This window comes from Euleptes europaea, chromosome 1, assembly GCF_029931775.1.
Source record: "Euleptes europaea isolate rEulEur1 chromosome 1, rEulEur1.hap1, whole genome shotgun sequence".
Taxonomy (NCBI): Eukaryota; Metazoa; Chordata; class Lepidosauria; order Squamata; family Sphaerodactylidae; genus Euleptes; species Euleptes europaea.
Window position 1 is genome coordinate 157,166,855 of NC_079312.1, and position 16,416 is coordinate 157,183,270.

At 43.9% G+C, this 16,416-nt stretch overlaps 1 protein-coding gene across 1 annotated transcript in view; it reads left to right on the plus strand.

Moving 5' to 3' along the window:
* ATAD5 (ATPase family AAA domain containing 5) overlaps window positions 1-16,416 on the plus strand; it is a 44,223-nt gene that overhangs the window by 19,867 nt on the left and 7,940 nt on the right. Inside the window, exons 7-17 of the mRNA XM_056860431.1 lie at window positions 2,329-2,510; window positions 3,227-3,384; window positions 3,542-3,686; window positions 4,599-4,865; window positions 5,447-5,543; window positions 6,223-6,302; window positions 6,567-6,712; window positions 6,803-6,944; window positions 8,026-8,181; window positions 14,692-14,804; window positions 16,054-16,147. Coding sequence (XP_056716409.1) covers window positions 2,329-2,510; window positions 3,227-3,384; window positions 3,542-3,686; window positions 4,599-4,865; window positions 5,447-5,543; window positions 6,223-6,302; window positions 6,567-6,712; window positions 6,803-6,944; window positions 8,026-8,181; window positions 14,692-14,804; window positions 16,054-16,147 — 1,580 coding nt within the window. The remainder of the gene's footprint in view (window positions 1-2,328; window positions 2,511-3,226; window positions 3,385-3,541; window positions 3,687-4,598; window positions 4,866-5,446; window positions 5,544-6,222; window positions 6,303-6,566; window positions 6,713-6,802; window positions 6,945-8,025; window positions 8,182-14,691; window positions 14,805-16,053; window positions 16,148-16,416) is intronic.

Sequence of the window (16,416 nt, forward strand, 5' to 3'; positions counted from 1 at the left end):
TTGGGAATGTGTGTACGTGCACACAGTTGAGCGAGAAACCTGTGCTCACTCAAACTTCATTCCTGCATTGTCGTCGTCGTCTGTCCCCCGCCCCCCCGTTCCCAGTGCAATTTCACTAGGCGAAAGAGTTGTTGAAAGCAAAATCACTCCTGTTGAATAAAGACATTCTGAGACCAATAGCTGCCAGTAAGGATGTGCATTTGGATATTTCCGGTCCAAATATATGTCTAAAAATACGTTATAAGTGTTTTCTGGATATATTTGGGTGTCTGGATGGTGTCCGGGATTTTCTGGGATACCAGAAAATGGCTTCTGAAATATTTGGGAGTAACTGGGAATTTCAGGGACCAGCATTTTAAGGCTCCCAGGACTGGTTTTTCTTTAATATTTCTGTGTATCTCTGTCATTGTCTTTTTGCCAGCTTGGTATCAGGTTGGCAGGTAGGTTTGGCTTCTTTGCTTTGAAATTGGTTCCATTCTTTTTGCAAGTTGCAACATTGTGTTCTTTGCTCAAGTTGGCTTGCATTGGATTCTCTGATTTGACATTTGTTGGGTTAGGCTTGCCACATTGTCCCATACTTCTGCTGGGATTCCCTGGATCTGCATTGGTTCTTTGGACTTGTTGGTTCTGTTTGCATTGGGAGGCTTTTTGTCCTGTGGTTGCTTTGCCTGATCTTGTGTATTTGGCTATTGTTTGCCCTGAAGAAAGCATGGAATTTTCCCTCCATAGGAAACAATGGAGGATTGCTGGGGACACCTTGTTTAAGGTCCCATAGAATTAGATCTTTTGGTCCAATTCACTTGAAACTTGGGAGTTGTTTAGCGGACAGGCACCACCAGCTCTGCTGCAATTTTGGTGCTATTTACTTAAAACACCTTTCCAGCCCCTGCAGAAAGATTCCCCATAGGGAATAATGGCGCTGAAATTATTGATTTAGTTAGTTAGTTTATTGATTTTTTTTTACCCGCTGTCTATCTTGGCCAAGGCTGGTCTCCGAGCGGATCATGTCCATCAAAATACAACATATCACATGTAAAACCAATAAATTAATCAAAAACTCTAACATAAGATTAAAATTTTATCAACAACCAATTTGCACCAATTTTGCACACTGGTCTATAATGACCCAAGGGATGACAATCAGGACCTCCCCCTTAGATTCAATAGATGAAACAAAGAACAGAAAAAGGGGGGGATAATATCGTAATCCCAAAAAAAACCAGATCCAAATACGAAACTGGTATATGGAACCCGAATACCTGGAAATACTGATATTTTTCAGCTCCCTGATGTCCAGACCCCCAAAATACCAATTTTTGCCGTGGTGCACATCCCTAGTTGCCAGTTCAAGCCCATTATATCTTCTTCTGCTCATGGTAATCTTAGGGCAGTGGACATATCCTTTCCTGATGTTTGTTCCTGAAGGCTGTTGCTAGGAACTTTTCATGTACTAAGCCACTGTTGCTTCACATAAGACTCCTATAGCACTAGCCTAGTTAACTGGGATCCTTTAGTATGTGGTGCTAAGGCTATGTGATGTTGCAGGCTGGCCCTTGGCAGCTTTTGAAAGACCTATTATTAATCCTGTTTGGTCCAGAAACTGTGTAGCCAGGGTGTGTTCCTCTTTGGAATGAGAAGTGTGGGTCTGTTGCCATAATGTCTCCTTATTCTATCTGAAATTTTGTTGTTGAAATTATTTTAGCTTGCAAGATGTTCCTATCAAATTACATTTTGCTACTTCAAGCCAAGTGAATATTTTTTCAACCTGAAGTGACAACCATTTTTCACAAAGAAAAATTCATCTGCATTGTGTGTGTCTATGGCACTTGAAAAAGTTGAAAGGTATCTTTTTAAATGTAATGCTGGTAATAAACTCCAGAGGAGAATATAGTGTTGCTTAAACAATGGCAATGTGTCTGCTTAATATAGTGTGGTTTTCAAACTTGCTTACACATCAGTATGTTTGGGGAATCTTGTGATATTTAGAGGATTTGGGGGCATTTTGTGTCTCCGGCCAGTGTGAACTGTGAGCACATTCTAGAATTCACGCAGCACTCCTTTGTGGCTTCATATTGCAGAATATGAATACCAGTTAATTTATTTACTTAATTCGTAGCCTGCTTTTCTCAGTGACTCAGGGCGGATTACAACTTTGTAAACTGTCATTCAGCTTATAACCTTCTACTAATCTTCTCACGGAGAACGTTTGATAAACTTCTGAGGAACTCCAGGATAGCCCTGAACACAGTTTGAAAAATCACTGCAGTAAAGAATATATGTATTAATATTAAACATTTATCCATGGCTTTGGGTTGCCTTTTCCCTTAGTGAAGATGAATCTGAAAATTCTCAAGATGACGAGCAGTCCAAAGCAAAATTTACGTTTTTGATGAGTGGTTTGCCAGAGTCATTGAAAAGGCAAATTGCAAAGAAAGCAGCAGCTTTGGAAGCATATTCTGCAACTAATTCCTGTTTTCGAACAGTGGTGCATGTGCAGCAGAAGGATGAGGGTGAGTATTGATTTCTTGAGCCGTGGGCTTTTGGGAAAAGTTTATTGGCACTCCCCTTCCACCGCAAAAGCAAAACAATTACTTAAGCGTTATAAATTAAGCGAAATAAACAATTGGCATGTTTAAAATTCAGCATGGGCTTGTAGAGTCATGGAAGTTATTGCTTTTCATTGGAGAGCAATGAGGAAATAAGAAGATCTAAGATAATGTGTAATGTTTCTTTTATATGGAGACAGGGTAGAAAATCCATTTTTCCCTTTTTCTTCCTGTCACCAAAACCAATATATGTGACTTTTGATATGTGTACATTAAAAAAAATAGGGGGATGGTAAGTTATAGGACTAACATTTATCCTTTCCTGGATGTGAATTGCATTGGGAGAGTGATAGAGCCTGAAGAACCATCACAGGTTAGAAATTAAGGTGCAGTATAATTTTTTAAAGCAAAGATTAAATTTTGAGAGTGTTTGGGATAGTAAAGAACTGATAATATAGGCATTTTGTATCCAGGTTAATGGAGCAGCTTTTTAGCTAAGGGCGGAGTCTGTCAGGTTCCTTTGTTTAGGGATAACATGTTGATGTATCTCTTAAATCTGAATACATCTTTCTTTTCTAGTACTTATTTCATTCTGCAAATTGCTGATACTTGTTAATCACTTGAGTCTCCTGTGTCATTGTTATATTAATCCTGTTAACTGACCTTTTATTCTTTTGTAGGGTACTTGATGTGGAGGTTGACACCACCCTCTTGCCCTCTCTTAACTAATCTAAGAAAGAAATTGGAAATAACTGACGTTGCACAGCATACTTTCTCACTTGGTGAATTTTCAGTTTTAAAAGCAAAGTCTAATAGCACCGATTCTGCAGTTATTGTGGTTAGTATTTTGTAGATCTTTATTTCTCTGACAGGTTTTTGTGAATAAATTCCATGCATTATTAAATTAACTTTCTTCTACACAAGTCCGTTTATTATATGTAACTAACCTCTGTTTTTCACTCATACAGTAACATTTGTTATTTTTCTGCTTGCAGTCATCTGGTTGGCGACCGGTTCTTTCTGAAACTCTGAGGAATTATTTATTGGAAGACATAAAGGCTTCTAATCCCCAGTTTCCTGCAAAAAGATTTTTTGATCTACTCTTGAAAAAACAAGTAACTCCTGAAAATAATAAACAAGGTTAGCAATGTATATAACTGAAATCAGTATGTACACATAAGTAGCAACCTAAATGCTTAGGTAACTTGCAGCCCATTCCTGACCTCCGAGGACGAAAGTCTTCAGGAGGCAAGGATGGGGCTGAACCGGTGTTGGGGGGCCCTGTGCCGGCGCCCGGGCTACTTATGCTGCTGTAAGTGGCCCCAATGCTTGCAGGGAGGCCCGGGGGCTGGTCTCCTGGCGCTGCCACGACAGGGCCACCCAGGGACGCCAGCTGGGCCTTCCACCGGCGTCCCACTGGCACATATCCCTGCGCCAGCATTCTGGGGTGTGTGCTGGCATCCTGGGGAACGTTCTCGGGACATGCCACCTGTAGGCAGTTTCCTGTCCCTGTTCGGCCCAGAACGCCAGCATTGAGAATGGCATTGCTGCACCTGTTTTTTAGAAGGGGCAGCATCGCTGTTCTCTATGGGGCAAAAAGCCCCATTTAAAAAAAAAAAAAAAGCCTTTAAAAGGCTTTTTTAAACCTTTTAGCTGCTGTGAAACAGCTTTGGAGGCTCCGCAGCAGTGCCTCGGCCATGCTGTCCCTGGCTGCCGAAAGCTCAGAAATGGGCGGTTGATCTTGGCCAGGCTTTCGAAAGGATTATGTGCTTCTGCATGTACAGCTTTTTCTTCTTCTGGCAGCAGGCCCTTACACCTCATTGGGTGCTGTTCTTGAGGCTCTATGCACCTTTGGGTATACACTCTTTAAAAACAAAATCACAGCTGCCAGTGGAAGGGGGGGCTAAAAAATGTTGAGCAGCGCATACACTGTCTTTGATCAAGAGCCTTTGTGAGTAAATCATGCATTGGAGTAGTTGGTAGAAGTAACCATGAAAAGTGCTAAGACGCGGTGCCTTGACATGATGCATATTTTGTTTTTTCTCTGACTAGTAAACAAATGTGGTACTACAATCAAGACAAATTTAAAATCTGACAATCGGAGAGAGAACAAAAGAAAACGAAAAACTGAAGACTATAAACACAAAAGAAGGAAACCAACAGAAAAAACAGATGCGAAACTGTCTGACACGGTTTCCAAAGAACTGTGTTTAAAACAAGCAAGCATGGAAAACAAAATCCACACAATGGACACAGATGCACCTGAAATTATAGCAATAGAAGATGGTGATGAGAACACAGAAATAAGTTCTATTTCTGGTAACTTTACAATTTTTTCCATAATGCTTTAGAAAATGTTGGATGTACATACTTTGAATGGTTTACATTTTATCCAATGTGGAGGTATTCCCATTATCATAAGGGTTGGTCCTGCCTAGATTGCCATGGATTCGAGGAAGGAAGTGATTATTGCCAATTCCCCCTCCTCTGGAAGCCCACCCCGAAATGCAGGGGTGACCCCCAGGAATAGTTTAAGGAGGGAAATACTTTAGAATAAGGGCTTCGAGCATGTGTGTTTTGTCAAAAGATAAAATTAAGACCTAACAATAATGCATTTTACCACTTGTAGTAGGATCCACATAAGAATGGTGACATTTTTCACTGTTTTCCAAAAACTGGTTACAATAAGCATATAGCGATGGTCTTGCACACTTTTTAAAAAAAAACACCACAAATTTTGCTTCATAAAACCTGTTCAAAATTTACTTGACAGTTCCCCCCCAAGGTAGACTCTTAATTTTTTTGACTTGAATATGTTTTCAAAAAGTATATAAATCTTAAAATTGTTTATGTGATGGGAGAAATATTGAAATGGGTAGTTTCTGTGTTCATGACTGCAGATTCTGCCAGTGAAGATGTGCTCTGGACAGAGAAATATCAACCACAGAACTCAGATGAGCTTATAGGCAACACTGCAGCAATTAAAAAACTACACAGGTTGGAAATGACTGAACTTCTTGAATTGTATTTTTTTATGATTGTTGCAACAGCTAAATTCTTTCCAGTCTTATATATTTACATATAATGCTGGTTTGCAAAATCTGGCTAAATTTACTTTTTATTTATTTCTTTAAAAGAAAGAAAGAAAAGGAACAAGAAAATCCAGCAACAAATTAAAAAAGAGAATAGTATATATAAAGTAGAAACAAAAATATAACAGTGGTGGCAGATCTATACACAGGTTTCTATAAAATGTTTCCAAATATCTAAAAATAAGTCCATACACAATTGTTGTCTATATGCCTTGTGTTCAAATCACTGATAAAGTGCCGGTCCTCAGTCCATTGATTTACAAGATAATAATAGCCGGACATAATGCTATGCCATAGCTAATGCTGACCAGGGAGAAGGGGGTGGAATTTGCATAGGAGGAGGGGGAGTCCTGAGAGATTGCAACCTGCTCCCAGTCTCTTAACTTTGGTTAAAGGAGTATGGGTGTTAGGTCTCAACTAAGTTTAAAAAGCTGTCAGAGTCTGACTGAAGAACTTCCAAATGTAAAACTGCCTCTGGTGTCCACTGTCTTCCCCTGTGTTCAGCTAGGGCAAACTGCAATCTTAGACTTTTTATTTCAATGTGTATCATAGTGCATGCAGTACTAGTTTTTTGTTTGTTTCAGGTGGCTGAGTGAATGGAAAAAAAGGGCTTATTTTGAAGAAAACAGAGCCCAAAAGGAAGAAAAAAGTGGCAGTGAAGAAGGTACTAGTTCTAACACTAATTTGAATTGATTTTAAATTTTAATATGGGCTGTCTTGAGAGCCTAGTAAAGGTTAACAAGTGGGATTTAAATTTTAAAGTAAAATAATAAAAGCAATCATATTTTCCCTTCTGGGAAAGGGTGGGGTATAAATCAAATTAAAATAAATATAGATAGAAGTGAAACATTCTTCTAGATTTATACATTCTGTGTTTTCTGTTCCAGTTTGCATAGGCTGATAAACATACTTCTATTTAATTTCCTAGAATCCTTGGACAGCATGGATTTTAAAGATGACAAATCATACAGCGATGAAGAGACTGAACTGTGCAATACTGTGCTGCTAAGCGGCCCATCAGGCGTTGGAAAGACTGCAGCAGTTTATGCTTGTGCACAAGAGCTTGGGTTCAAGGTTTGTTTCACGTAACTACTTGCCTAATTTAACGTGAGCTGGCAAAGTAATGTTGGTGTTACACCTAATCTTCTAACCATATTCCTGCAGATATTTGAAGTTAATGCTTCTTGCCAACGCAGTGGAAGGCAGATTCTTTCTCAGCTGAAGGAAGCTACTCAGTCTCACCAGGTGGCCAAGCAAGGTGTAAACTCTCATAAGCCCTGCTTCTTTAACAGCACTAAATCACCAAGTAAGGAGCTTATTCATTTTATCAGCAGCAACTGAAAAATTAGCTAGAATGGTTTTTAAAAGTCGCAGTTAATAACCAAGGAAGGTACATGCTGTATAACGCCCACCCTGGTTTGTACATAGGAACTCTCCATTGTTGCCCCAGTGCCAAGATTTTGAAAGCACACGAAACAGCAACTCTGCTGAAACTAAACAGCGTGGTCAGTGCTTGACCAGTTCCTCAGAAACCCTCTGTATGCTGCCATGAGTATCATCGAGGAAACTTGAGATACAAATACAAAAAAACACTGGCTGGCAGCTCTGATGATCACATAGTGTCAGAATATCTACATCCTAATGTGACAGTGTTGTGTTGCCATTCTTGACATGGGGCAGGGGAAAGGGTGGGAGGAAGCACTCTTTTTCAAAACTATTGCTGGCTGGAAAATAAGGGTAGCACTGAACCTTGCTTATCTCGTGACGGCAGTCTGCCAGAACCAAGCCAGTGGCAAGAGGGCTTCCTGTAGTAAGGCTTGCCAGAGATTGTCCATGATAGCTTTCACAAAGGGACTTCTCCCCTCCTCCTTGCTGCCCATGTAGCCCTTTGAAATTCCACCTGGGGAGTGTCAAGGAATCTTCACAAATAGGATGGAGGGGAAAGTTAGGGGTCTGCTGTGAAAGGGTCAAGTCAAGAACCAGCCAACAGGGGGGGAACTTCTGTCAATGGAAAATAATGATAGGATACAAGTCTTTCCCTGAGTTACATGCACCTTTTCGTGTCCATTCACCTAAAGAAAATCACACACTGGACATTTTACCATGGTCCAGGGACAGCTAAACTATGTGGTTCTCTGGGGCTGCCTCTCCCACATGTACAGACAATCCCCAAAAGTAGGTCCCTGCAGCTGATGTTTGAAGAGCTGAAGGGCATGGAAGTAAGAAAATAGCCTTTTCTCCCTTGCCCCCAGTTCTTCAGGAAGGTTGGGACAGTAGCTTCAGGGACAAATTCCTTAGAAATGAGGTGAAATTGTATAACGCAAGTAGATGGGGATGATAATATGAAAGTTGATGTTTTCTACACTAAAGTACTCTGTGTATTTCAGAAAAATTCTCTCCCAGAAAAGAATGGTCTCCAAAGAAGCCTCCGGTGTCCCCCAGAAGAGCTGGATTAAAGCAAGGCTTGGCATCCAAAATGTTAACCAGCTATTTCAAAATCTCTTCCAAAGAAGGAAACGCACAACAACAAGAAAACAGCAAAGGTAAGCTTGAACATCAGGTGCATATGCTTATTTGAAGATGGGGAACATACTTGTAAAAGTAGAAGCCACAGTGTACGTTGTCAGTCACAAGAAGCAATCATCTGTTGCAGTCTTGTAAATAGTTGCCGGGCATGTGTGTGAATGCTCCTTCCCTTCTTCACCTGTGCTGTTGCCGTTGACTTACTTGCTGTCATGGGGTTGTCACAAGTGTTTCTCCTGGAATGGTGGCTGGGATAAAGTCCCATGTTCATCTTCTGTCTTCGGTGCAGCCCCACATGTGGGACTGCGCCTGCGCGCAGGCCTACCGCCGGAAACTTTGTTAGCCTAAAACCTCAAACTGGGGATGCCCCTCCCCTCGCAGGCGGCGCCGGCCTTCGCTCCAAAACGACCGCATGCTCCTGGGTGGGGCATCCCCCTCCCTCCAGTTCTTCTTGCCGCCGCTTGGATCAGATCTTTGCCGTACCTCAGTCTCGTCTTGCTTCTGTAAGTCTTTTTAGAGCCACGCCATCCGGCTCCCCTCTTCTTACTCCAACATTCTAAGAGATTCCTGTAAAATAATAATAATAATAATAATAAAGTGAAATCTCCGTTTATTCCCGGTTCCCTCAACCCAGCGCTGAGGACCGCGATGGCCCCAAAAACCCCTTTCAAGAACTGCAAAAAATGCCAGCTAAGATACCGCACACAGATCAGCACGATCTTTGCTTAAGTTGCTTGGGCGAGGGGCACAATGTCTCAAAATGCTCGATCTGCCAAGGCTTCTCTACCCGGTCTCGCAATGCTCGCGCGCACCGGCTGAGCGCCGAACTTTGGAAAAAGGCCTCTCAGCACCCTCTCCCTCGACGGGTTCCAGAACTCCGGGAGACACGCAGTCGACGCGCTCGGTACCGAACCCTGGTACCAACACGACCCCGAGGCCTCCGGATTCGACACTCTTGGATCCGACCCATGGAAAAAAGCACAAGCACAAGTCCAAACACCAAGATAAACACTCTGGATCCGGCTCGGTACGCAAGAAGAGTACGTCGGTACCTAGACCTTCGGATCCGAACCCCTCCCAGCCGGCACCGACCCCGGTACCGAGGACACCATCCCTGCACCTAGACTCTCTGCTCCAATCGTTCTCCGACATCGAGCTTGAACCCCTTGAGGATCCTCTGCTTATTTCAGACCCGGACCCACTGGATCCTGCATCCATGGTACCGACCCCATCAGTACCGAAGCAAATTCTCCAGCCTGCTCCCTCCACATCCGCTCCTATAATTTCCCCAGAACTCGTCAAGGACTGGATAGAGTTCTGTCGGTTTAGACAGCTGTCTTTCCAAGGTGAGCCAGTGGTCCTGAAGACACCTCAACTGCCTTCCCCCTTCACTCCACTGACACAGCGAACTCCTAGAAGGGCTTCTGACCAGGATGACTCTGAAACCAGAGATGAGAGCTCTGAGGGAGTCTCGGAACCCTCACCAGATGAGCTGGTCGGGGACGCAGACGCCATTTCCCCGTCTGAAGACCTCAAGCTAAGGACAAGGCAGATGATTAGGATGGCGGAAGCCCTGGACATCAACATCTCCACAGCTGATAACAGGCCAAAGGACAAGATCCTCAGTCGCCTATACCCTGACTCCCCAGGTATCGCTGCCTTCCCCATTCTAGAAGGTCTCTCTGAAGCTGCCAAGTCAATTTGGAAGAAACCTGCATCCATCCCTGCTTCCTCCAAAAAGATAGAGAACCTCTATAGGACAAAGCCTAAGTCGGCTGAATTCCTCACTGTTCATCCCCCTCCATCCTTGATAGTAACCACCGAGATGCAATCCAGGCAGAGACAGGGTCCACACTTGACGCCTGCAGATAAAGAGAGTAAAAGGTTAGACCAGCTGGGCAGGAGAACCTATACCTCCTCGGCCCTTAGCTTCCGCATCTCCAACTACCAAACTATCATGGGGGGGGGGTACCAACTCTTCCTGTGGGAGAAAGCAGCCCCCCACATTGATCTGCTTCCTGAGGAATCCAGGAATGCCTTACGCTTAATTCAAGCGGAAGCTACACGTCTATCACAACAACAAATCAACTCTGGCAAACATGCGGCTGATGTTGCAGCTAGAACAATTGTGTCGGCGATTACCCTTAGGCGCCATTCGTGGCTTCGCACTACTGCCCTCCCTCTGGACACGAGATCGCACATTGAGGACCTTCCCTTTGAAGGGGATACCCTCTTCACCTCCACCACTACGGAGTTCCTCACAAACCTAAAGAAGGATCGCCAAACGGCAAGATCCCTTGGAGTAGCTCATCCTTTTCAGCAGCAACAAAGGGACAAGCCTCCATTCCGTCAGCAAACCTTTGGCCCTTCCTTCAACAGATATCAAAGATACCAGAGGTTTCAACCGTATCCTCAACAAGGGAAATTTCAACACCACAGCCAACAAGCCCAACCAAAGCATGGTTTCAAGCAACGTGGAGCTCCCACCCCTCAACACAAGGACCAGAGACAGTCCTCTCAGAAATTTAGACTAGCTCTACAACCCAACCTAGAGGAGCTTCCATTCCTGAATAGGTTGGCCAAGTTTTACGAGGCCTGGCGAGCTATCTGCTCAGACGTCTGGGTCCTCAAAGTTATCTCTGAGGGCTATTGCTTGGAGTTCAAGTTTATCCCTGTTTGTTCTCCCTCCAGTTCAGCGGGAGATAACCCCTTCCCAGACTTTGCTCCCCAACTAGAGGAGCTCCTCCAGAAAGGGGCTGTTCAAAAGGTTAATTCCCCTTGTTCCGGTTTCTTTTCTAGAATTTTTATGGTTGCTAAAAAGGATGGGGGTTCCAGACCCATCATTGACCTCAGGTTCTTGAATAAATGTTTACGAGTTTCAAAGTTCAAGGTGGTCTCCCTACCCTCTGTTATGGAACTCATTACACCCAACACCTGGTTTGCGGTATTGGACCTCAAGGACGCATACTTTCATGTGTCCATTCACCCAGACCATCGACGTTTTCTTATGATTCGTTATGGGTCTGACTTTTTTCAGTACTCCGTCCTCCCATCTGGCCTTGCCACAGCTCCTAGAGTTTTCACGAAGTGCATGGCAGTGGTGATGTCATTCCTTAGAGACCAGGGTTGTAGCATCTATCCCTATCTCGATGACTGGCTGCTTACAGCCACTATCCCCGACATCCTGTCCACCAATTTACAGCTGGTCCTATCCACCTGTGAGAAACTCGGCTTGAGGGTCAATTTGAAAAAATCAAAGCTGGTCCCGTCCCCTAGAGCGCAATTTATTGGCGCAGTGTTAGATTCCAATGCTGGAAGGGCATTCCTCCCCCGTGAAAGGGTGGCCTCTATTAGGAATCTTATCCACCATTTTCTGAAGTGTAGACACCAACCAGTGGTCGCTATCCAAAGGTTGCTAGGGCTCATGGCCTCAACCACTGCAGTCACCCCTTTTGCTAGATTGCAAATGAGGGAATTGCAGAATTGGTTTATTAGAACTTATGTTTTTTCTCGCCATTCCAAGTGGCATAGACTGTCCGTCCCCAGAGCCATCCTTAGATCTCTACGGTGGTGGCTCTTGGAACCCAACCTCCTAAAGGGTATCCCCCTTGGCTACTGGAACCCAGACTTTACCCTCACCACTGATGCATCCTTGGAGGGTTGGGGTGGTCATTGTGGAGTACATTCCATTCAAGGCAGGTGGTCCTGTAGAGAGGCTTCCCTGCACATTAATTTCCTGGAATTACGTGCTGTACGTTATGTTCTTACCTCTTTCACAGATATCCTCCAGAACTCAAGAACATTACTGCAGTCAGACAATTCCTGCACAGTATTCTATGTCAACAAGCAGGGGGGTACGGGCTCCATCCCCCTTTGCAGGGAGGCACAGAGAGTTTGGGGGATAGCTCTCACAAACAACATAGAGCTGCGAGCTATACACATAGCGGGGATCCGCAACACCTGGGCAGACTCCCTGAGCAGGGACTTTACCACCAACCACGAATGGGAACTACAGGAACCCTTCCTACTACCTATATTCCAGGAATGGGGCACCCCCCAGATCGACCTGTTTGCAACCAGGTGCAACAAGAAGGCGGTAGATTTTTGTTCTCTGGCAGGGAATGACCCCGTTTCGCTGGGGGATGCGTTCCAGATCACTTGGTCCAATCACCTGTTCTATGCCTTTCCCCCGTTCCCACTACTAGCAAGGGTCTTGGGGAAGATAGTCGCAGACAACACCGACTGCATCCTGATAGCACCTCAATGGCCGAGGCAAATTTGGTTCACTCTACTGGTACAGCTGGCGGGAGGGAACTGCAGAGTTCTTCCTCCCCATCTGAATCTCCTTTGTTGGGGCGAGCTGGCACACCACGATGTGCAGAGGCTACACCTCACAGCGTGGCGCATTCTTCCCAGACTCTAGTAGGTTGTTCATCTTCAGTACAGGAGGTACTTCTGCAAGCTAGAAGACCTTCCACTCGTTACTCCTATGATAGGAAGTGGGATAGATTCCTGGGCTGGGTGAACCATGAAGGCCTCTCCCCCTTCATTTGCCCACTTCCTAAGGTTTTAGATTACCTTCTAGAGTTGACTAAGGGAGGCTTGTCAGTCTCGTCGGTGTGTGTGCATCTGGCAGTGATTTCAGCCTTTCATGATCCAATAGAGGGGTATACAGTTTTTTCCCACCCTCTATCCAAACGTTTTTTGAGGGGCCTTAACAACCTATTCCCACCAAGCCCCAAGTTGACCCCCCAGTGGTCATTATCTTTGGTCCTTGCGAAGCTCATGCTGGACCCCTTCGAACCTTTGGCTCATGCCCAGCTTTCAGCATTGTCAGCGAAGGTGGCCTTTTTGGTAGCGGTCAAGTCTACTAGACGTGTGGGTGAGCTAGCAGCTCTATGTATAGACAGCCCTTTTCTCAAGGTCTATAATGAGAAGATAGTGCTTCATCCCAGTATTCGGTTTAAACCCAAGGTTATCTCCACCTTTCACCTAGCACAGGATTTGGTCCTGCCAGTATTTTTTCCTAATCAATCCTCCCAGGCAGAAACGACACTACACACTCTTGATTTAAAACGTGTCCTTCTTTATTACATTGAACGAACTAAGCACTTTAGGAAGTCCAGTTTGCTTTTCATTTGTTATCAGGGTCCCAAGAAGGGACGACCAGCATCCGCTCAGTCCATAGCGAGATGGGTGGTCTCAGCAATTAGGATCGCGTACAAGCAGGCAAGGGTGCCATGTCCCCTAGGGATTAGGGCTCACTCCACTAGGGCACAGGGTTCTTCCGCTGCTCTCCACAGGAGGATCCCGATTGGTGACATCTGTAGAGCGGCGACGTGGTCATCAGAGGACACATTCGTGAAGCACTATGCGCTAGACCTGCAAGCCAGAAAGGATGCAGCAGTTGGCAGAGCAGTCCTCCAGACACTTTTCTCCTAGTCGACCCCACCTCCTATGGGTAAGCTTGTTAAAATCCCAAATGTGGGGCTGCACTGAAGACAGAAGATGAAAACAGAGTTGCACTTACCTGTAACTGCTGTTCATTGATGTCTTCGGTGCAGACACACATCCCTCCTTTCCGACCCCGCTGTCGACCTAAAAAAGAAGGAAAGAAGGTGAGAAGTATAATTAGTGTATGATATCCTATTACTTACCTGTATTGGTATTGGTCGGCGGCGGAGAAGGAACTGAGGAGGGAGGGGGATGCCCCGCCCAGGAGCATGCGGTCGTTTCGGCGCGAAGGCCAGCGCCACCTGCAAGGGGAGAGGCATCCCCAGTTTGAGGTTTTAGGCTAACAAAGTTTCCGGCAGTAGGCCTGCACGCAGGCGCAGTCCCACATGTGTGTCTGCACCGAAGACATCAATGAACAGCAGTTACAGGTAAGTGCAGCTCTGTTTTCTGTTTAACATTCTATGAAAGCGGCATGCACAGCTTTTCCATTCTCCCTTCTAGTTTTAGACCTACTGGCACTTAAGTTAGAAAAGAGAATTAGTCTTCATTTAATACAGAACAGGGCTATGAAAGCTGGATGGCTTATCCTCTCTTGTAGTACAACTAATTGACTAAACCAGAACATGAAAATCATATATATGTCTCCTCAAGTAGAGCAGTGCTATAAAGGCTGTGCAAAGGGCTCTGTCTCCGTTCTCCCCATCTAGATTGAATAAATAGAGGGAGAAATACACTTGTGCATTCTGCATGAGTGACCCTCCGTTCTGCTGTGAGGATGGACGTGAGCACCTTGAGGCGATTGTTAATCACCACAGGGGACCAGATAAGTAAGTCATGGAAATCAGAAAATGTACTACAGCTTAAGCAAACTATTCATATGCTGCCTAGATATGACTTGCAGATAACTGTAAAATCTGAAATACAAGGAATTGAAGTATGAAGCACTCCTGGTGTATATATGGTCAGGCATCACGAATATTTAAATGGATTTTTGAGAGCTGATACATGTTGTAGTTCATGGCTGTTTTGACTGGATCTTTCTTTTCTGTTTGTGTGTGTATGTTCTGTCTATGCAGAAAGAAAGAAAACCTTATTTGAAGATAAAGTTCAGATAAAATCAGTTAAAAGGGGAACTGGAGAAGAGGAATCAAATAAAAAAAGTGCCACTTCCCTCATCCTCTTTGAAGAGGTATGGAATAATTGTAGGTTACCTGCTCTCAAGCAAATGGATCAGTGCCATTTAGGGAAGCAAGAGCTTGTGTATAGCTGACCTGCATTGACAGTTTATCTCAAAGAGAAGCAACAGAAAGCAGTCCTAATGCATCCTTGCCATACTTTTGTCCATGTGCTTGGATGCTGTCTTTAAGTATGCAGAACAGATTCAACATATCTCAAGATTCTGTGGTCAGCATTGACAACCCTATCTCCCCTCTCCATTCTCAAATTCTGAAAAATAAACCAAAAAACGGACCAGAGCCTTATTTTCCCAGTCAGATTCTGAACCCATTATTTAACAGTCTGTGCTGAACTTTAGCCATGACAAAAAAAGTTTATCAATTTAAAGACCCGATTTGACTAAAACTTGAGGTGGTACACACAGTGCTCCAACCAGAATGAATCATAGCTCACAAACAAAATTCAGCTGGCTACCCAAGCCAGAGAGTCTGTGGAAGGACCTCCTAGCAGCCCCTAAGATTCACAGCCACCTCTTGTGGTTGATTAAACTAACAAATAGTGACTTGCCCAATGCCACTCAATGAGTTACCTAGCAGAGTAGGATTTATAGATTACATTTGTAGTGATGAGTTCTGTTTGTAGTGATGAGTTCCCAGGCAGTGCAGAGTGGCACAGGTTCTTAGTTCATATTTAGGCACTACATAGTTATTATTACGTTTGCTTCAAATGTTTTTACTTCTTGTATTCTTTGTAGCATTTATAGCTAGTACTTAGTTGGAAGCAACAACCTAAACCCATAATTTGATGCCTTCTTTGCAAATCAGCATAATAATGTAAATATTCCCACATGCACTGTAACTGAGCTGGTTCAGCTCAACTAAGTTACCAAGCACTTATTAAAGGCTTTGGGGGGAAATTACCCACCTGAACTAGCCAACGTGGGGCAGGCGCTAAAGTGTTAGACTGGGATCTGGGAGATCCAGAAACCTTCTCTGCCATGGAAGCTTGCTGGGTGACCTTATGACAAGCACATACACTCAGCCCAAAGTTGATGAACTAGTAAAATCTTGCTGATCTTTTCTAAATCTTTAATTGCTTGACCTAATGTAGAACAGGTATCCTTTTCATGAAACTATATTTAACTGGCCAAGAAAAATACTTTAAACTCTGATTTTTAATGACTTTTATGAACTGGGCTAACTGGAAGACTAGAAAACAAAATAAAGAGCGGTTCATGACTGAACATCTTCCATGTCTCATAGGTTGATATAATATTTGATGAAGATGTCGGATTTCTAAATGCAATAAAAACATTTATGGCCACTACTAAGAGACCTGTTGTTCTTACTACCAATGGTGAGTAATAGTAATTTCAAAAAAATTCTCTCTTGTGAATATTTTAAAATAATATTGAATATATGCTGTGAAAATTTTCTTTTGGGGCTTAATTAGGAGAATGGTTGATATTTCAGGAAATGTACAGTGTGACTAGTGTTTCATTACAGGGCATATCGTAGCTCTTAGAGGTCCTGGACACCATGGGGAACCTGAGACATTCATGTCCAGGTTAGGGAATGTGGATTTCAGAGTGTGATCATTTGTGAACAGCCCCACCCTAACCCATC